A 22,259-nucleotide genomic window follows, 5' to 3' on the forward strand; every position below is an offset into this window, starting at 1 on the left:
GTCTAAATAACCCAAAATGTGATGTCCATGTATGTGGACGCCAGGTTCTAGGAGATTAAAGATTTGTTTTGGACTAATATTTGGACTAGAGCTCAAATAATTAGTTGACAGTCAAATAATTTTTCTGTTGTTTTCTGTTGAATTCACCTCACTGTGAAAAATAGAATAAAATGTGTGAAATATAGAATATGAATATCTGTTTATGTATATCACAGTTATGTTGAAAAGTGAAATAGATGGTGCTTATTAACTTATTGTTTTTAGAAACATACTGCATGTGTTATATAATATCTATAGTAACTGGGATGAGATGGGCACGTGGGATAAAGCCGTGTAACAGTGCAGTGTCGGGTCACATGAAGGTGATTGTGGCAAGTTGTTACAAAATCTACAAATTTCTAAACGCTTTACCAACTAAAATAAATCAAACAGAAGACAGAAATAAACAGCAATAAACATAATAATAAAAACCATACTTATCATGTTTATTAATTGCCTCATAAATAGCCCAAATGCAATTTCAGTTAAAAACACCTTGTAACTCAATGATGAGTTTGGGCGATATGTACTCTGTTCATAATCATGTTTTTTTTTCTCTCATGGTCTTTCGACCAGCTCTGGAAAAGGGGGATTGTGGGAACCCGACATGTTTACCCACAGGTCTTGTAATGATCTGAACCGACTTCTGTTTGCCCAATTGTACTGCAGAGCTTATTTTAGTTAAATGCCTCTTTGGATGCAGATCAAGAGAGGGAAGGAGCAGGCGGCTCCGTTTGCCAAATAAACACGTTTACTGACGAGGCTGGTAATGATCTCATTACATTGAGCCAATACACCTGTGTACGAGGGGGATCCAGAGAGGGGCAGTGGGCCAGGGAGGACAAACAAAGCGTGAAATCACTAAATCACACTCATTATTGGGGGATATCAGTAGGGCCAGGATCCTAATGTACCATGAAGAGCATTCACAGCTTAATGGACATTTTACACATTTTTATGCATTTTATACATTACAGTAAAACACATTTTCAACAATAGCTGAGCCATGTAGTGCATTCTTGCTACTTTATAAAGCTTGAGATTGAACATAAACATATTCAAAGAAACTTCCCCCCCCATCTACAGACTCTTCTCTGTAAACCTCTGCAGCTACTACATCTGTTTAGACAGAAAAATCTGGGTGAGCATCACATCCAAGCGGGCCTGCCGCGCGCTGTAAAACAGCTTATGGCGTTTGTCGATCCACCAGCGCAAAAGAAACCCCTGTCTGACCTCTTGTCATGTTCCACCATCAGCATACAATGCTGAAACAGGCTCCCTTTGTTGTACACCTGACCAGGAACTAATTTCGTCGCGGCCCTCTCCACCGGTAACACGGGCAAGAGGGCGGGGAGTCTCTGTTACAGCAACGCCACACTCGTTATTTCACAATTAATGTCAAGCCCTTGTTATTTGTCATTGCAAATACATGGCTTCGGCGCTGCTGCTGTTGTCGCTGCCATATTCTAATTTGTTCCCCATTATGGAAAACACTGGTGTCGATTAATTTCACTTTCATGCTTTGTACACACAACCAGTCGGTGTGAGGTGTTGTTGTTTACCAGAAGCCAGTAGTCTTGTCCAATTTATAAAGACCGGAAAAAATGCCTTTAAATGAAGCTGCGTTTGTGGGGAAAAAAAATATAAAAATCATTTCGCACACATCCGTATGATTTTTATCAATTTTAAAAGCAGTGTTCAGATTATGCCGAAGTGAAAACGCAGACACTTTGCGTGACACTCAGAGGTTACGCTAACATTCATTTTCTAAAGCCCGCCGCCGCTCATTTGGATTCAAAGCCTATTTTTACCCCACCAGTCACTCTGCTTGTTTTTTCTGTCATGCTGTTTTTATTTTCATTTCCATTTCCTGTGAGTGAAATGATCTCCGCTCACAGTCACAGTCCCCTCCATTACACCTAATAAGGTGTCATATAATTTCATTCCATGCTTCACTTGTCAGAAAGGGCTTCCAATCCCACTCCAATTTTGAGTTTTAATAGATATTAGTCCTTAATGCTCTCCTCACAATTAGGCCTCCCAGTTTTGCTCTTAATGAAAATCAGATTAAGACATATAATCTAATTACAGTCCATATTAATCCACCACCCGATACACTCTGCCTACTGCTCTGCCACTCAGACCCTCTTGCCACAATCAGTTATTGAGCCTTTCACTTTGTCAGTCAGGACTCTCATACTGCATGTGGATAAGTGCTTGTGTGTGTGTGTATATATGTATATACATGCACACAGGTTTGTATATAGAAGTAGGATTAAAAATATGACACGACTCTGTGCTCTTGAACTTTTCTGTGACACATGAAGGGTAGTAAATGTCAAAGGAAATAAAAATACGGTGAAGGAAAGAAAGTTAATCTCATAAATTAATTCAACCTACGGGATGAAATGACCCATTTAGACTTGTAATTTAGAAATGAACTTCTCTCCCTCTATCTTCAGTTTTTGTCAGTTTTATCGTGACTACATGATTTGGATGGAGCCATGAAGTAGTCTTGGACTGATAAATTCTGCGCATATCGGCGGACCTCGTTTCATGGGAGAAATGTCCTTATCAGAGGCCCTTTGATGTGCCTGAAATATCACGCCAAGGTTCAGTGTGAATGTCATGTCTGTTCGATTGCTCATTTAGTTCAGTTACGACCCGTGTTTTCATAATTACTGCCGTAATTATTAACGTGATTAACAACAGCCTCCGTTTTTCTGACTCTAAGCGAGCGGCGATACCTCATTGAGAGTTGGCGGTCAGATCCAAAACTTTATCTAAGACGAGAGGAAGAAGTCGTGAACCACAATAATTCAATCAGTTTCATCACTTCAGAGAGAAATGATTAACTCCACTAGACCACTGGGTTACTCAATGAAATAAATTATATGAAAAAATTGATGGGGATCTGAAGTTATCTTTAGAATAAAAAAAACCCTCATCTTTGAGGCATTGCTTGCCTGTAGACTTTTTCTCATGTCTATGTCTCCCTGTCTTCCTGTCCGTCTGTCTCCCATCTCAGGCTTTGAGACAGCCAGGTCTTTTGCTCTTCATGGCGCCCATGTGATCCTGGCTTGTCGAAACCTGACCCGTGCCAACAAGGCGGTGAGCCTCATTCAGGAAGAGTGGGTAAGTGACAGTCTAAGTAATCCCCTGTTTTCTTGGAGCTCTAAAAGCTGGAAAGTGTGGTTAAGTTACAACATCTTTCTCAAACAAAAACAAATCCTATAAAAAGACGCCAACAATAAACCGACTTATAGTAACTTCCTTATTGAGGTTTAGACAGAATAAGCTGTTAAACATCAGTGAGCCACACTCGTGTATTAGTGAGCATACATGGACTGGGATTTCTGTAGTGCCTTTCTTGCCTTACCGATCACTTAAAGCACTTTTTTACCAAATTTAAACCAAATTCTCACCCATTCACACACAAATCGCAGTTGCACTCCCTCCGCAATGGATACAACTTCAGCTTCAGTATCTTGGCCATGCACACTTGATATTTCAGGCTTCCCGGGATGGGGATCAAAACAGTCCGAAGCACACCAAAAAGGGCTTGTCCGTGGAAAAAAATGGTCCCAAACCAAAAAACCTATTGTTGTTACACCGACACTACATTTTCAGACTGAGCTTAATTTTTATAAAACATTTGATGTGATATAAGCAAAGCAATTTTTTTGGGTCTCGGTATATGCAGAATATGACTAAACAGTAGATAAAACAGTAGAAATAACTAGAACAAATACTAAAATTGTTTTTTTTAAAAGTACTAAGATATAGTAAAATATAAACAACTTAATAAATGTACAATTTTGCACAATGTGTGGCAGGGAGCAGCAGGATGATGTTCAATAATACATGTTGTCATTTTCTGTGGAGTTCATACAATAATAACACTGAAACATATTTAAAGAAAATAAAAAATTGAAATTTTTTGTTGACTATAAAACTTATTTTGGCTCTTCCCTTATTCTTAAGAGATTGCCTCAGTGGCTGGACCCGCATGTTTGATTTGGCACAAATTTTTACCTCTGATGTCCTTCCTGACACAGCCCCACGTGTCCCGCGGATATGAGCCGCCTCCCGGTCTTGAACCATGGGTTACTTTTTGCTGTGGTTTGTGGAATGTACTGTGTTTGCGACATAATAGTTTAAAGAGTGTTTGTGTTAACTGGATGTTTTAGATTATAAAGCTCAAACAAATACGGGACTTGGAGCTTCACAAGTGCAAATTGTGTCAAGCATAACATTTATAATTTAGATTACTGCATAACCTACCTGTTTAGGGCTCTGCTACAAATAGAGGCCTTTTATTTTATAAGAGTGTGCTTATTTAAAGCTTCAAACCCCGCTTCCACATTTCACAGGAGCAGTCAAAAAAACTTCTGAATGAGTGTCTCTCTTTAAAGCAGTAGAGAGAGTGTTAAATGGAGAGAGGGAGAGGGAGAAAAAGTGAGAGGGCATCTGATAATTACCTGAGATTATTGCTCTAATATCGCTGCGCTTGTGACATGTCCCCAGATTTACGAGTGTGGGAAAATAAACAAGTGAAATGTGGGTGCTGGAGCAGAAAGAATAAGCCATTAGCACTGAGTTGATTACAGAGAGCAGGACTTGAAGAAGACGGAGAGTGGGTGCTCAGCGTAGATATGAAGAGAGAAGGAGGAAACGAGGGAGAGAGAGGAAAAGCGAGGGGGAGGGAGACAAATGCCTTTGAGCGGGAGTAGATCTGCAGTGTTTAAACTCACCAAAGTCTCTAATTGAAGTATGCCCCTGGGGCTGTCAGTGCTGCTCCACTCTGTGAAATCCAGTACTTTGACTAAATGAGTGAGGAAAAGCTCTGATCCAAGCACCAGATTTTGTTGTCAAATTGATTTTTTTTTTTAAAGCTTCACACCTGCCACAGAGTTATCCATGTTAGTAAATTAACAAATGGACGCTGCCCAGGATTGCTTTTAAAGAATAAACAGCTGTGACCTATGTGCCATAAATGCTAATCTTCCTTCTTTTTGGTTGTACATTGGCATGTAGCATATGCAGATTGTCAGCAAAATTAATGACTGAGTTAATAGGGGTTGGTATAGTTCAAATAGAGCTGGAATGGAGAATTAGCATTCCCTAAGCCCACTCTATATTTCCTTTTCAAGGAATCCCCCTTGTTATAGGCTAATGAATAAAAGTCACAATATCAGAATAAATCTTTGCTGCAAATTCCCCCTTCTGGCGACATTATTAATAGATTCAGGAGAAGAATAGAGAGGAGGATTAATCTTTAAGATGATGGATGGGCTGTGCTTACCTTCCCATGCTCCTATGTTAAGGTCATTTTGATAAGAGGGTATATTTTGGGGTCCTCTGTACAAAAGGTCATCATATCTACTTCCAGGTCCCTCTCAGAGTTCCGCTCTGGCTGCCAGGAGTGGAACTGCTGTCCCGATTGCGCAGCACCTCTGACCTCTAACTACCTGCTTACTATTACGCTGTACTTTCTCTTTCTCTGCGTGTGGGCTCGCGTTGCTGTTCAGGGGTGAGAGTGATGGCTCGCTCGCAGCGCAGGGTGGTGTGGTTCAGCGTGGCGCCGTGTACCGACAGTAGGTATAATAGTGGGGTCGCTGATGGATAATGGGGCAGGTCAGAACAGGCAGGAAGAGCAGGGTCGGAGGGCTCATCCTTCCCAGCCAATCATAATGTATTCTCCCAAGAGTGGCTCCTGAACTTCTGCTTCATATTTAACTCTTCAGTCATTAATGCTTTATGTTGTAGAGCTTGTTTGGCACTTTAGTGATTATATTGCTTGTTTTTTTTCCTACTTTCTTTTTATTAGTTTTCTTTCTTTCTTTTCTTTTTTTTTTTTTTAAAAACTTTGTTATTGCTCGTTACTGTTTTCCCGATTAGACTTTAGCGGCGTCTCCTATGCAGTCCTAATCCGAGTTGAATGTGCTGTTTTCTCTGCCTCTATTTGAGCTGTGAGGTGAAACCCCTCCAGCAGGCTCATTAGGGGAGTTTAGAGTGGCAGAGAGGGGATAAACATTTACCTTATGATTGTGTTTTACAATAAGCCTGATGCTGGTTGCCTTTATAGGGTTCAAAGGGGGCTGTCTTTACTGTGATGAAGCCACAGTAAAACCAAGGGAATAAGCAGCAGATGGGAACTGGAGGTAGAACAGAAGGACATGGGAAGGCAGAAGGAGAAAATGCACAAGAGTTAAGCATGATAATAAAGATATGCATCAACAGTTATATTTGTGGTGCCAAAATCGTTTGAGTCATGCACACCAGTTCCTGTAGACACTATGATGCCACCCACCCATTCAAACTACTCTTTTGGAGCTTTGAGTCTGGAATCTTTTTGTTGTTGTTGCTGCTTTTAAAACTGGATTTGACATTGTTGCTATAGTGAGCATACGTAATTGACAGTAATATTAAATAGGATGATTAAAAACAAGTTTAAAAATAATATATTTACAGAATAGACTAAACATCAATCGTCCCTCTAATTTTTAATGTGTCTGAGCGAACACACAAACTCCCTGAGCGATCCCTTGGACCACTGTGAGCGACATCAGACGTGTGCACTGTGGTCACGCCACCATCTAATCCATCCAAGTTACATGGTTTATTAAAATAATCAAATTACAGCATTTACATTTATGTTTATGTTAGACTACTTTTAATTAACTGCTTTAGCCCACTTACAATGAAAATGTAAAAAAATCTAGTCATTGACCTGTGTAGTATGTTAACACTATCCATCCATCCATCTTCATCCGCTTTATCCGAGGCCGGGTCGCGGGGGCAGCAGCCTAAGCAAAGAGGCCCAGACCTCCCTCTCCCCAGCCACCTCCTCCAGCTTATCCGGGGGAACACCAAGGCGTTCCCAGGCCAGCCGAGAGATATAATCTCTCCAGCGTGTCCTGCGTCTGCCCCGGGGCCTCCTCCCGGTGGGACATGCCTGGAACACCTCACCCAGGAGGTGCCCAGGGGGCATCCTTGTCAGATGCCCGAACCACCTCAGCTGGCTCCTTTCGATGTGGAGCAGCAGCGGCTCTACTCGAACTTCTACGAACTACTACGAACTTCTCACCCTATCTCTAAGGGAGAGGCCAGCCACCCTTCGGAGGAAGCTCATTTCTGCCGCTTGTATCCGCGATCTCGTTCTTTCGGTCACTACCCACAGCTCGTGGCCATAGGTGAGGGTAGGGACGTAGATCGACCGGTAAATTGAGAGCTTCGCTTTTACACTCAGCTCCCTCTTCACCACGACGGACCGGTGCAGCGTCTGCATTACTGCAGGTGCAGCCCCAATCCGTCTGTCGATCTCCGGCTCCCTTCTCCCATCACTCACGAACAAGACCCCGAGATACTTGAACTCCTCTACTTGGGGCAGGAACTCATCCCCGACCCGGAGTGGGCACTCCACCCTTTTCCGGCTGAGAACCATGGCCTCAGATTTGGAGGTGCTGATCCTCATTCCCGTTGCTTCACACTCGGCTGCGAACCGTTCCAGTGCGAGCTGGAGGCCCTCACCCGATGAAGCCAACAGAACCACATCATCCGCAAAAATCAGAGATGAGATTCTGAGGCCACCAAAGCGAAAGCCCTCCGCCACTTGGCTGCGCCTAGAAATCCTGTCCATAAAAATTATGAACAGAACCGGAGACAAAGGGCAGCCCTGGCGGAGCCCATCACCCACCGGGAACGAGTCCGACTTATTGCCGGCAATGCGAACCAAGCTCTTACAACGGTTGTATAGGGATCGAATGGCCCGTAGCAATGGGCCAGACACCCCATACTCCCGCAACACCTCCCACAGGACACCCCGAGGGACACGGTCGAATGCCTTCTCCAAGTCCACAAAACACATGTAGACTGGTTGGGCAAACTCCCATGCACCCTCAAGTATCCTCGAGAGGATAAAGAGCTGGTCCAGTGTTCCGCGACCAGGACGAAAACCGCATTGTTCCTCCTGTGTTAACACTATTGGAAGTAAAAATAACTTGAACTTTTTAACTATATATATATATATATATATATATATATATATATATGTGTATATATATATATATATATTGCTCTGACTTGTAGTATGAGTATGTGGTCTGGTAGCTGCAAAGTTTTTTGCAGCTGTTTTTTTTTTAAATGCAGCCAATGCGCTTTTAAACAAACATTTCAAACTATTTACAGAACAATCAGCTGTTCTGCATTAAATTTGATGCCACACAAATTATTTGTGCCACTCCAAAAAATAATTTCTGTCCACTATGAGATAAAGGAGAACAACACAAGCCTGATACCTGCAGGCTTGACAACAGGAGATGTATCACTCCTGTAAAACCTGTAACATTCAGCAGTTGCCTCATTGTTCTGACACACACAACAAAACTTTTGACTACACTACACACTCACTTCACAAGATTTGCGCTAAACGTCTCAAATCTCTCACATCTCAAAACACCGCCGTCACTCCTAAAACTTTCCCCCGTTTCTTAACAACTAGATGCCACGTTGCCATATCATTGTTTGATTGGTCGACATGGTACTTTTTTGGACCAATAGGAAAGAGTGGGGTTTTTGGTTTCGTTTTTGCTTGCAGGTGGAGAGCGCTTTCAAGTGTTTTCCTTATAAAACGCCGTTTCTACCGTTTCTTCCCGCAGTAAACATAAACAACGATAGCATTCAGGAAGAAAACCAAACATTGCATATTTTTTTTTATCATAACTCTGGTTTTACGTGGCCTATCAACACAAAATCCAAACTGGTATAAAGTCCACACTTTTTCCATCAGTTGTTCCGTCTGTCCTGCTCACATCTCCAGTGGTTGTACACGTTGTCATTAACGTGGCTTCACTCCACATCAGCTACGCCGCTTTGCTAGCTAAAACACCGGTGTTGGCACATAAGGACGCTGTCATAGCCTGTCAACGACGTTGATTAGCTGCGAATGTGAATCGCATTATTGGCTGGACAATGGGATAAGGTGGCATCGTTCTAATCCCATACGGGAGCAGCCAGTCACTTACTGGCTAACACTGCAATACAGAATTATTGAAGTATTAATTTTAATTTCAATTCAGGGTTTGTTTGTTTTTTTGTGCGCAACGCAGATTTTGTGTGCGCTGAGACCGTGCCAGCAGTGCGCAATTGCGCACGTGCGCAGCTTAGAGGGAACATTGCTAAACATCCACCTACTTAGAGTGTCTTTTACTATAACTGAAGGCTAAGATAACCGTCCACACTTGTCTTTCCAAGCAGAATCTCTCCTAATAATGCCTGGATGCCTGGAATAGAATATAAAATCATAAACTGAATAAACAACAAACCCAACAAAAAAAAAAAAACTATAATGTTATCACTACGGAGGAAAATGGCTTCAAACACTGAAACACACACACACACACACACACACACACACACACACACACACACACACACACACACACACACATATATATATATATATATATATAATTTATTTATTTTCTTTTGAGATTCAGCCCCAAGAGGCCGTTGGTGGAACTGCAGTTTTTGGCACATCCACATTAATTTCCTAGTATTGTCATCTAAGTTTCTCCAGGGAGCCTCGTTCAGATTTTTAAGCACTGCAGCTCTTGGCCTTTGCCTGACGCTTTAACTATATGCATTCTTTTCAATAGCCTTTTACCTACCCATCTCCTATTCCCCTCACAGTGTAAAGCAGGTTAAGTTGCTGGTTAACAACCAAAGTGTTGTCTGCATACCAGAGATGTATTTTTCCTGATTGCCTTTAAATTTATGCTTATCTTTGATTCCAGCGTCTCCCTCAGAGAGCTGTAATGGACTCCCCTGAGATGTAGACCACTGCTTGGTGGGCCAACCAAGGCCCTCGGCCCCTGAGTAGAATATAACATACACACACGTGCGCCTAGGTCCTTTTTTGTAACTTCTTTCCTTTTTTTTTTTAAATCTAAAATGCTCATTTCCCCCATTGCCCCTCTCTACAAAACATGCTAATGAGATGCTTTGTAAGGGCGTTAATTAGCGAGTTAGTCACTGATTGCTGTGCTTGTTTTTGTTGTGTGTGCGCGTCAGGATGGGAGGGGTTGGGGTGGTGGGGTGGGGTGTTAATATGGCTGTGTGCCGCTGAGGAGAGGTTCTGTCAGGGTCTGCTCTGGAACCAATTAGGCTAAAGCCTAGTGTCCACTGAGGCTGCTGGGAGAAAAAAAAAGCCTGCTGCTTGCAATGTCAAACAGCAACATTAACACAGGCCAGAGAGGAAGAGCAAGACAGGCAGAGAGCTGATAAGCAGCGGTCATTTATACAGACAGGCAGACAGCCTAAAACACAGACAGTCCTTCACTGAATATGAAAATCAGGCAGAGAATGCACTCGTACCCCTCTACCCTCTACCATGGAGTGCTATCTTTGCCATTGTTCTCAGTCCTTAAGATCTATAGATATATATGTATATATGCCTTTTTTTTTGCGGGCTGCTGTAGGATAAATTAAGATCCGAATCAATGGCACAGAATGTTCCTTTCCAAGCACCTGCTATTTCAGGTGGAGTAACTGAATTTTTTGTTTTTTTTAACAAAGTGGAAATGGAAAATGTTTTAAAAGGCAGACAGGAAGAAGGCAGTCCAACCTTGATGTGAGTACATAATGCTGTGTTCCCATGACTTCCCGATGCACCATCTTACCGAGGCACACTGGCTTCTTCCTGCTGGTGGCTTATGATTTATAAGATAATGCCACATGTTTATGCGTCATGGCCTACATACGGCAGTATGAGGTGGCAAAGTTCTACACGAGTCCCACGTTTGTTCTAGAAATCTTCCCTGCATGACTCTGTGTGTTGGGATACATGCAGGGTTTTCAAACCCTTTGCCGTCACTCCCACTCTACCTTTAACCTGAATCACACCGGTTTGGAAATTTGTGTGCGTGCCTCCATGTGTCCATTTGCTCAGTGCATAACCTCCTGTGTCAGTCTGACAGGCCCTGTGCCCCGCTGGCCACCATGACATGCCACGCTATAGCCCGGCTTCTCTCGTTTGGGCCAACATGAACTGACACTTGTGAAATGCTGACCTGGTCCGTCGCAGACCCTCCAGCGCCTCAGGATGCTGCTCTTTTAGTCAGTGTTCCTCACTTCTCCCCTCACTTCATCATTCCTTTATTTTCCCTTCTTTTAGAAGGGCCTCAAAAGTCCCTTCTCACTCACCTTTCAGACCCCTACCAGGTTTTCCTCCTCTTTTATCTTCCTAAATGATTAAGGAAATTGCAGCCCATTTCCCAGGTCAGTGAGCAGGGCTGGAGCACTCTCTTCTGCTCCCAGAGTAACCAGTATATCATAATTAATCATTTTCAAATCCTCTATCTTGCAGATGCGAGTTCACACTGGTACACTGGTATCCCCACATCAACCTCTTCGGGGAGGATGCCGATTAAAGATGAACATATCAAGCAAAAATACTGCTCATATATATTTTCTTTTTTTTCTGGGGAGCTACAACATGTATAGATGTGTGCACTTTGCTAGTTTTACCTAATTTTGCCAAGTGGACTTTATTTTATTTTATTATTATTTTTTTACTGAAGGAGTTCTGTGCACCTGTAGTGGTCTTCGCATTTGAAAGTTTATTCAGTTTGTAAAAAGCATGAAATCTCACCGCACAACACACGTTTTACTGGTTAGATTGTTAGCAGGGTTATTATTATACTTAGTTTAAGTTAAACTAGATATGAAAAACAAATAAAAATAAAAAACTACAACTTAAAAAAAGATGGAAACTAACTGAAACTAAACTGAATTAAAAATAAAAATTAAATAATATTAATAAGAAATACAAATTTATAACTGTGGTTGTTAACAACACGTCCTTCTACTTTTTTTGTTATTCAAAGGTTAGCTTATAGGTTGTAAAGCAATATGACCACATGTTGATTTTAAAAAAAGTAATGCAAAATATTTGAGGAAAAGAAGTAGTTGCAAAATATGTTTAAAAAAAAAAAAATTAAAGACAGAAATAGACAATCATGACCTTCCCAACCAGTGCCAGCAGCTGGGAGACCTAATTCCTCCAGCTTGTCCTGTCTGTCCTGGCTCTCCTCCTGCTTTTAGATGCCGAAAAGACCTCACCTGGGAAGCCCTTATGACAGATGCCCCCTCAGCTGGCTCCCTTTGATGTATAAGGCTTTACTCTGAGCTTCTCCTGAAATGCTGAGATCCTCACCGTATCTCTCAGGGTGAGCTCAGACACCTTTGGAGGAAGCTCATATCCACCACTTATTCTATCAGTCTGTACCCTCAGCTCATAGCTATTCGTGATGGTAGAAATGTAGATGGACCAGGAAATGAACTTTTCACCACAATCCACAGCATCTGCATCCCTGGAGATGCTGCACCAATCTGTCTGTCATCTCCTGCCCCATTCTTTCAATATGTGTGTGTAACACTGGGAGATACTCATTTTCTTTCTCATCTAGAAATGAGGCAATTTCTTCAGTGTGGGGTTTTGCTTACATATCACTGTTGGAGCTCAGATAAATCCAACGGAGATTGTTGCTGGTGATGTCAAGACTTGTACTTAAATAGCCCCTTAGGTTGTCTCCGGACCACAGCAACATTACACCTGCACCTCCCTCTGCTCACCCAATCGTCTCCTCAGGTGCATCCACTAAATCACCGAGGTAGAGGTGGTTCTCTTTTATTTCCAGGATTGTACAAATCGTTCTGTTTCTTTGCATATTAGCAGCATGAATCTGCCTCTCCAGGGAGAACTTCTCATCTCTCTTTATTTGCTTATTTGCTTGTTTTCTACTTGAGCGCTGCCTGCGAATTAGGATCCCCAGTCCCATGCCTTTAACTACTTTCTACTCTAGCTTAAGAGCAGAAAGGATGGATTGAATGAAGGTGCACCCATGATATGTAAATTTGATGAGGAGACCCCCTCCCCCCCTTTTTTAACTCAAATTTATTCCCCAGCAAGTGACCACACAGGGCTAAGGAACAGCAATAAGAGTTACTGTAATATACCACTGAGGATTTCTTTGCATTACACAGGTGACGGTTCTAGTTTAGCTTGTGGGAATACTAAAGGAGGCTTTGTGTAGTAGAGACTGTTAGTACAACAACCTTAAGAGTTGAATATCTTGAAGTTTTACAGTAGACCAGTGTGTGATTGTGCATCTTTGCAATACGCTCCTCAGGTTCAGTATGTATGTGCCCTCACATGAACAGTGCACACACACACATTCGCATGGTGTGTATTTAAATGCTTAATTATGCATTTTGCATAGCTTTGGGACATGCATCACTCTTCCCAGACTGCTAATAAAGTGACCAGGGAGATGGGGAACCTAAATGAATCCTAAAGTGCCTGGCTTGCATTCCTCACTCTCTCCCTCTCTCTCCCTCAGCGCTCTGCTTAGTTATTCCAGCCCACCGTGAAAAGCTGTGTGCCGCTCAGCTCTGTTCCTCCTTATGTCTGTCTGCCGTAGCCAGGTGCTCTGTCTCCTGAAGAGGTGTGGCCTGCTCCTAATTGCCTGGACCACAGTGAACTATGGGCAAATGCTTTGTGTGAGGGAGCACCATGGAGGAATAATTTTGAATAAATCACGTAGTTAGCCGGTTGATATTTTCTGCTAAATAAGCACTTCAGCGGGCGTCTCACAAGGAGGTGTGAGCGTTAGAATGATGGGTCACTTGCCATAGGTCATGTTGGGGAGGATTTAAATGATTTAAATGATGTCACTGCCACTGAAGGGGACGGGTTCAGGAAGGATGTGTAAGGCAGCACCTCTTTGTTGTTTGAACCTGACAGATTTTCATCCTTCTCTCTTTCACTTTTCCCTCTGAAGGAGGACCCATTGCCCTGGGATGAGGGCTTCTTATGATGAGAGAGGTGAGAGGTTGCCTGGATCTCTTTCCCTCTTTCTCTCTCTCTCTTTTTCTGTCTGCCAGCAGAGAATGTTATTATTGAAGTCTGAGAAGTGCTGACCACAGAGAGACACGTCCAGCACACACACTGTTTTAAATCAAGAGATGAGCCAATTGTAATAGACTGCAGTCAAATAGACCGAGGCTTAGTTGACGTCTGCCAAACAAGCAAGCATAGTAATGTCGAGCGCAGGAGCCATCTGGCAACGGCCTGTAACATTTATCTGCCATTACCCTGAGCTTTTTTAGCATTTTAGCACAGTTTGAAATTAGCATAGGCTCTCAGATCCCGAGATAAAGTTCATAGGCGATGCAGTAGGCTAATTACATGTAATTCTGTGTTTGATGTCTCTGTGAGATTGAAATTGTCGGATGCTGTCTCTTGTCATCATGAGATGGGAACCTAATGAGTGTATTCTGTGCCCTACAATGTCTGGTTGCATTTCACATATGAGACAGAGGAGGGGGTGAAAACGGAGAAGAAGGAGATTGTAAATGTTAGTAGCGTGTGTCGGTTGAGAAGGACATTGGGATTTGTTCACTAATGAACAGACAAGTGTGTCATAACACGTCAACTGCTGGGATATCCGACTGTTCTGATGCTGTAAGTTACAAATTTCAAAGTCAGGCTGGTCGTCCATCTCCACTTTCCACAAAGCACTCCGAAATAAAAGGATGACGTTATTACAGCTGGATGAGACTGGACCCTTTTGAAGATGTGCCTTTAAAAAGCAATACATACCTGCAGCTCTGTTATTTAATTTCTCCACAGTCAATATATGCAGTTGGATTTTGATGCTGGACTCTGCGTGTCATCTTTTTTGACTGTGCAAAGTGTTTTCTGCTTATATGGCTGTGTCTCCGAGCCTTTGACTTGTGTTTATAGGGTATATTCTGCAGTCTGGTCTCATGGAATGATACCAGTGAACTGCTTCAGGCATCCGAATAATCCTGCCCCAGGCACAGCTATCATTATTTTCTGGGAAGTTGTTTGTGTGCATGTGTGCATGTGCACATGTAAGTATGTATGTCTGCGTGTTTGTATGTGCTGTGACACGGAGTTAACACTGGTTTACAGCTTAATCAGTCTGTGTAACTGGATGCATATTTATCAGAGAGAAAATTCATGCTCAAAGAATTAGACCTTAGCCCATACATCATTATCAAACACACACCCACCCACACATGCATGCCCTTCAACACATACACAGACACACACACAGATCCACATTTCATTAGAGAGGCAGATTCAGGCAGCAGTAGATTAAAAACAACGTGTGTTTTTACAGGTCCATAAATCAAGCGCGGGACGAGGGGGATTCATTTAGAGAACACCAGAGTTGTGGCGTAGTTGCCCTCACGTGACTAATGCTCAGCTGCGATACTTTGATACACTGCCTTTTTATTAGTTTCATTCTCTCTTGCCCCATATCAACGATTATCTCTCAGCTCACATCTGACTCGTGGTCTACGTTATATGTTGAGTTCATTTTGGTGAGGAAAGAGCCAACATTGTGACGCACGATTATGCCTACATACGTGCGTGTGATTAGGCCTACACTACAGCTTTACCAGATTAATTGTATGGCATTGTTTGTGTGCTGTTCACTGGAAAAAGTCAGGTTATGTCCTTTGTTCTCTGCATCCAATGGGAATGTTAGATGATTAGCATCTAACATTTGGACTGCTCAGACTTACCTCTGTTTAAAAAAAAAAAAATGTTATTAGTGATGCTCTGCAATAAAGGTAACACCCACACATTCACCACCGCTTCATCTGTCATACAGCTATTGTCTCAGCCACGCTGAGGCTTAGCTGTTTGGTCATGTGTGTCTGTGTTTGTGGGTGTGTAGCCCTGATTTTCAGCATGAGTCTGACACACGGGGGGCTAGTGTAATTTCCCCCTGCACTAAAACCCCCAACAAGTGGCACCAGGGGAGAGAGGAGCATATTACAAGTTCAAGCGGCTATGCTTTCCTTTACCTCAGAGAACTACAAGCGCTCCTGACCTGTGACCAGGCATAGCCTGTGTGTGTGTTTGTCTGTCTGTGTGTGTGTGTGTGTATGCGTTTGTACGTTGAGGGAGGCTCAAAGGTGTCTGAGCTACCTTGCTGTTCTTTCAAAGTGTAAAGCATTTATTAGGGTCCAGACCTGTTTGGGGGGCCGCAGGGCAATATTATTTCATGTGTTCCAATTGAGGTGTGTGTGTGTGAGAAAGAGAGAGTGTGTTTTCTGTGCAACTTTTTAGATAACCAGCTCTATATAGGAGGAGGCTAGAAGGTGAACAGGTTTGGTAAATATATCAAATAACTCTGTAATAAAAACCCGCTGTAAACCAGTGAACACAGTTTGACCTTTGACCTCCAGCTCCCTCGGTCACAGTGCTATATGTAGACCACATGAAGCTCTGCTGATTAATTCTGCTGTGGACCATGAGGAGGAAGTATGTGTCTCAGACTTTGGCTTGAAACTTTTCTGTTCCATCTAATAAAGTGTATTAAGGAAACTGTGAAACCTTTCTCTCAAATAGTGGTGATCCATTTATAACTCAGAGACTACAGTAAAATTAACCACTATGTGTCACGGTAGGTTAATTTAAGTAAATTGAAGAAGACTCAATGAGAATGGCGACCATCTAAAAAGTGGAAATCGGGACATTCCTCTTCTCAAGTCTTTAAACCAGAAGTTTGTCTATGCATGAGTTTATGATACAAAAAGAACCCATGAGATTCAGGTTACTGTAGTCTCTAGTGATTGAGGGTGGTGACATATAACCCGAGTCTCCTGACTGAGACTTTTGTGTTTTATTTCTGCCTCTAAAACAAAAACCAGCTCTAAATCTGCTTTGCCGATCTGTAGGGCTGCTGGCACCAGCCACCACTCCAAACCTCCCGAGGAACTTTTTGTTGTTGTTGTTGTTTTATGATGCAGACTTGGTATATTAACAGATTACCTGACAGCACAGCATAATGTGCTCTTAAGTCATTTAACATATTTCTGTGAGATCAGGCTGGTTGGAAAACTAGAAATGTGAAAGTCTGCTTTTGTCTCGCTTCATCTGATGTAACTTTGTGTTAAATCTTTCTTTAGGGTCATTGTGAGCTGCACGTGAGCTGTAACTAGAACAGCTGTAACTTCTGTCTAATTTAGCTTCTCATCTTCTGCTACAGGACATAATGATATGACAGCCCTTTGTCATTCCTACAGGTCTGTTTGTGGGAGCGAACGGTGAATAGAGATAATTGCTGCCTCTCGTTTATCCTGTGAAGGGCACTTCTACATTTTACCCCAATTGCAACTCAATGGATATATAACTCAAGTGTGAGTGTAGGGGCCATGTGTACTTGGATATTTCCTTGGATCAGTTTGCTCCATTAATTTTTTGGAAACCAAATCTCTATTAGGGCTTGAATGAATGATCAACAAGAGCCAACTAGGGCAGTGTAGAAGACTGGACTTATGTGCAAAGGGAGGGAAAAAGTCATGAAAGTAAAGGGAAGAGAGGAAGATGGGGTGAAGAAAGGGAAGCATGGAGGAGTGAGGTGTGGTTACGTGGGGGGTAGGGTGCAAGGATGCTCATCTATTACATCGCACAGGAGCCCAGGGGTCAGCTTCAGCAAGACGGATTCAGAGCTATTGGGTTTGGACTCCATCTCCCATAAATCCTGGCACGTGATGCTGATGGATGTGGGCCATAAAGCCTCCCGCGCTGACATGTGGAGAGCAACATGGGAGAACCATGGGAAAAAGTGAGTGCTCCAGGTTAATGTCAGCGAAGCCTGGGAGTGAAGAGGGGATGATGGAGAGAAAGAAAGACCTGGGCAGCGAGAGATCAGAGGTGTAGAGAGGGAGATTGAGAAGAATGAGCAGAAAAAGCCGAGCGTTTGTGGGAACACTGTAACAGAATTTGCTGTGGCATTTGCAGTAATTCAGCTGTCATCATACGGGTTTAAAGCCACGTTGCTTGGAGTGCAGTGGATCACTCGACAGTGTTTGTATGAGAGAGGAAAAAACATTCACTACTGTGTGACTATAACAGCGTTTAGCAGAAGTAGATTTGTATTATGTGCATTTATTGTTATTATTTGCTTTTATGGTGTCTGACGCTTTACCAAGATGAATATAACTCATTAAAAAAAGCAATAGAATTATAATAGACTCAACTACAGGAACTGCCGACCTGGCTAGACAGGAAATGGAGACATGTATACTTCCTCATTAACAGAACCCCGTTTGGGCCATAAACCACCATCCCAATGTGCTCGAGGAAAATGCCCTGATTAGGCGGGTGGAGGGGCATTGCTGCCCTAATGAAGGCTTCCCCCACAGTCATTTATGATATTGGTATGGGTAGTATGGTGACTAGGCCTATGGGATGAGCTGACTTACAAGAGATATGGATGTAAGTGAGCGGGTGCAGTATTTTTGTATGGATGGGAGAGTTGGGCCGGGGGAATGCATATTCACAACTCATTTGGGGGAGTCAGTTTTACTAGGTTGCGGCTAATGGAGATGAGCTTGTGTTAAGAGCCGGGGGAGACGGTAATTTTACATAAAACCAAAAGAGGTTTGAAATGGGTGTGTGTGTGGTCAGGTTGTGTTTACTTTGTTCTGCCATCTTTTTTCGTTATTTGCTTTATCTACCCAGCTGAAAAAGAAGAAGATGTGATTGAGAATGACATTACTTATCATTATCATTTTTCTCTTTTAATTTACATTTTAATGAATTGATTTATGATAAAAAAAAAAACACATCGTATTTGGTTTAATCTTGCGGAGAAAGACTTCAGTGTAGATGTATTGAGATTGAGTTTTGAGGTTAATCTGCATTTTTGTGCCTCACTTGTTAAGAGGGCAAACTTTAATTCCTGCTCTCTGACAAATGCAGGCAAATTACAAAAAAGTTTTCGGCCTTTTTTCAAAGGATTTTATGAGCACCACTATAAATTTTTGGGAGAGTTGGAAAACGTTAATAGACACAATGTTTTATTTGCACAGTCTTGTGTAAAAAAGCTATTATGCGGGCTGGATAATAGGATTTACATCGTGTTTATGAGGCTTTATTTTTTGACCAGTGGTATTGTGCGTGCCTTACACTCATTACGATGCTTTGCAAATAGACTTGCATTCTAATTTAGTCATTTTGGTGATGCTGTTGGTACCGTTTGCCCTATAAACTTTCAGTAAATGCAGTGGGATTTTTCAGATTTTTAAACTAGGTTGTGTTCATTAGGAAAAATAAGTCTTTGAAGGAAAACGAGACACATAAATATAGATTTCAAGGTCTTACAAATGCCTTGAACAAATGTTACAATAAGCTAATCCCTCACCACCATTGTTTCCTCTCCGCTTCCTAATTTCTCGCTTTTTCTTGACTCACCCCTCGTCGCTCCCCCCCACCATCGCCACAGGAGCTACCTGAGGCCCTTGTGTCCACCTCATTCATCACCAAGGTTTGATTCCTCTGCTTTGAGAGAGATTGGGGGGGAAAAAAGAGTTTAGAAGGAAGAGTAAAGAGTCATAACAAACCCTCCTCTGTTCTCTCCCCTTCTTTTCTACCTCCCTTCCTTCAGCGTGTGAGGGAGAGATGAATGCAGCTAGTGGAATTAATTGCACTCCGTTACTGAAGATCAGCAAGTTTGCACTGTTGGCGTGCTGATCTGCCATATGGCTGCCCACTAGGTGAACACTTTGATTAATGTTGCCCACTCCCCATTTTTTCCCCACTAATATTTGATTCTGATAACTGAAACTCAGCTCCTCATTCTTAGTCTTTCCATCTTCACTCCTTGCACCCCTCCTGTTTGCCTTTTGTTTCCCTCTTTTTTTATTTATTTTTTGCCATGGTCACCCGAGCCATCTGTATTTTCAGATAAAGTTCGGTCTCGCCCCTCTTCGTTATATTTTTGTTTTGCTTACAAAGAGTTTGTGTGATGTGGCATCGGTATCTGTGAGCATCCGTGAGATTAGAGTGAGAAAGAAAGGCCAGAGTGTTTGTTTAAGAGAGAGCTTTGGAGCTGTGGGTATGTGTCCTTCGCACTTGATTAGGCCCCTGGTGTGTTCAGTGGTTCTCTATTAGCCTCCTCAGCCTCTCGTCTTCTACTGTGCAAAGTGACTACTCTCATGCCCAGAGGTCTAAGATGCGCACACACACACACACACAAACCATGCACACAGTCAGATAGGACAGTGTGCTGGGGTCCATGCAGTAACAAGGAGGTGAACAGATGCTGGAGTCACAATATCAATAGGGCTGACTGTAGGTAATAATGCCTTAGCAGGGTCCAGCCATGAGACAGTGCTAACTAGAGAGGCAAGTCTCAAGTGGAGCATTCACTATCTGCAAATCGCACCATGTGGCTGTGTGCGTGTGTGCTTGTTTGTGGGTGCGCATACTCCCATTACACGTTAGAAAGAGCCTGATGTTGCTGCAGGGGTGCAGCGCGGCGATGTCAGTGTCATCATCAGCTCGGAGACAAAATGTTCTCACCTGAGGTCACAAGTTCACATTTGTTTTCTTTTTTTTTTTCTTTATCCCCCTGCTATAATGAGGCAGCAATTCAGAGCACTATGCAGACATCTATGCGGGAAGATGTATTACGATCACATGGGTGCTTTGTTTTCCTTCTTTTTTTATGGCCTGTTCTTGCTGCTCGTCTATTTTGGTCTTCCTCAGTCTTGTTAAGTGCTGCCATTCTCCGGTGTTTGGATGTGGCCCAGAGGGCCCTTAGCGAAACCAGGGGCTGGGAATGAGCAGCGAGCCCCGGCCAGGGGGTGCCCATGGTAGACTGCCAGTCCCACTAAATCTCGCTGATTACCTGGGGTGGCTGTGGTGTGATGGGGGTGTTACCAAGGTGCTAGGCTCTCCAAAGAGGCTGATTGAGATGCAAATGGAGGCCATAACTCAGAGGTAATGCAGATCTGAGCACCCTTTGCCTTGTCCGTTCTTGCTTACCTCACTCTCTCATCGCTCCCCATTTACCCCAGCATAGGAGGAGGCACTGTTATCGTCTCGGGATAAAGTTAGATATTTATCATAGAAGGAGAGAAATACTTGGCTAGGGCTAGGGCTGAGTATGGGAATTGATCGTGGTTTTGACTCGACAAAAGCTCCACAAACTACCAAGTTAGCTCACACATCCCTGCATTTAGCTACATCAACACAAGTGCAGATGCACCTGAAGAGACCAGAATGTTCTCCTGTTTCTTAGACAGAACAGATGGACACTATAAAGTGTGAGGGACTCAAGGCTTGCCGGTATAGAGAGGTGGAATGAACAGGGGAGGAGGAGAGGAGGAGTAATTGCATAGTCCTTTGCCGAATTGTTCTGTGGATGCAAATTTAAATCCCTCCTATTATTTTAATAATCTGCCTTTTACTGCTTGTGCTCGGATCATTTGTTTGCAAACCAGGTTATTTGGAGAGGGAGGCTCGGGGGTAATTTCATGCTTTGGAGCATTTATATCTATAACTTAATGAGGAGAGGGCCTGTTGTTTCCTGGTAATACACTGCTAGAGGGGAGCAAACTTTTTATTCTCCGTTTAGGGTACTGTTAGAGGGCAATAATGTGGGATTACTCTGATGGAATTAAGGAGCAAACTGAGGAGAGACCTAATGTAGCTTTGGGTGATAGACGAAAGTAATACTGATGGTTTAGACGGGGTTTTTTAGGTTCATGGGTTGTACCATAGGAGGATGGGCTTTCCTGTTTGCCAATCACAATAAGCAGATTTCTTCAGATTTTAGCTCTCCTTTTTTCCATCGCATCCACATCTAAAAGAAGAAACCTCTTCATCAACATGCTCTGGGTGCACCAGTTTATAAAATTCAGATATTGTCACTCAGTTAGCGCCAGGGCAGAAAGTCAACCCAGTGGTCCCAGCTCGAACTTAATTCGACACAACCTTAATACATTTAGCTGAGAGACAAAAGGAAGACGCGCCGTCTACAGAAAGCAGCACGCTTGCGAGATGATCGGGACTCTTAATGCAGTTACTTTCCTTCAGTGGAGCCAAAGACATCGTGGGATGGAGTGATGGAGGGGAAGGTGTGCGTCCACGTCGTCCTCTTCTTTCCTTCCTGCTCGCTGTCACTCCTTCACTCCTCCGTTCCCCTGTGTAGGATCGCTCCTCCTGCAAATTGAATCAGACTGCATGAATTAAAGCAATAATTCAATTTGTTTACAAGGCATCATTTATTCTCTGTCACGCCAGTGTTCTGTTGACGATCCGTGGCTCGCCGACCCTCGACCTCTGCTGAGGTCACATGACGCACTTATTATATTTTTCAACCAGA

General features: G+C 42.9%; 1 protein-coding gene across 2 annotated transcripts in view; it reads left to right on the forward strand.

The window, feature by feature from the left end:
- Nucleotides 1-22,259, forward strand: part of wwox (WW domain containing oxidoreductase) — a 136,927-nt gene that overhangs the window by 8,635 nt on the left and 106,033 nt on the right. For both annotated transcript variants that reach the window (XR_005694973.1, XM_040025444.1), the window contains exon 5: nt 3,068-3,174. Coding sequence is in view for 1 of the 2 variants with exons in the window: in XM_040025444.1 (XP_039881378.1) it covers nt 3,068-3,174 (107 nt within the window). In the remaining variant the exon portion in view is untranslated. The remainder of the gene's footprint in view (nt 1-3,067; nt 3,175-22,259) is intronic.

This window comes from Simochromis diagramma, unplaced genomic scaffold (assembly GCF_900408965.1).
Source record: "Simochromis diagramma unplaced genomic scaffold, fSimDia1.1 OVJJ01000293.1, whole genome shotgun sequence".
NCBI classification, from domain to species: domain Eukaryota; kingdom Metazoa; phylum Chordata; class Actinopteri; order Cichliformes; family Cichlidae; genus Simochromis; species Simochromis diagramma.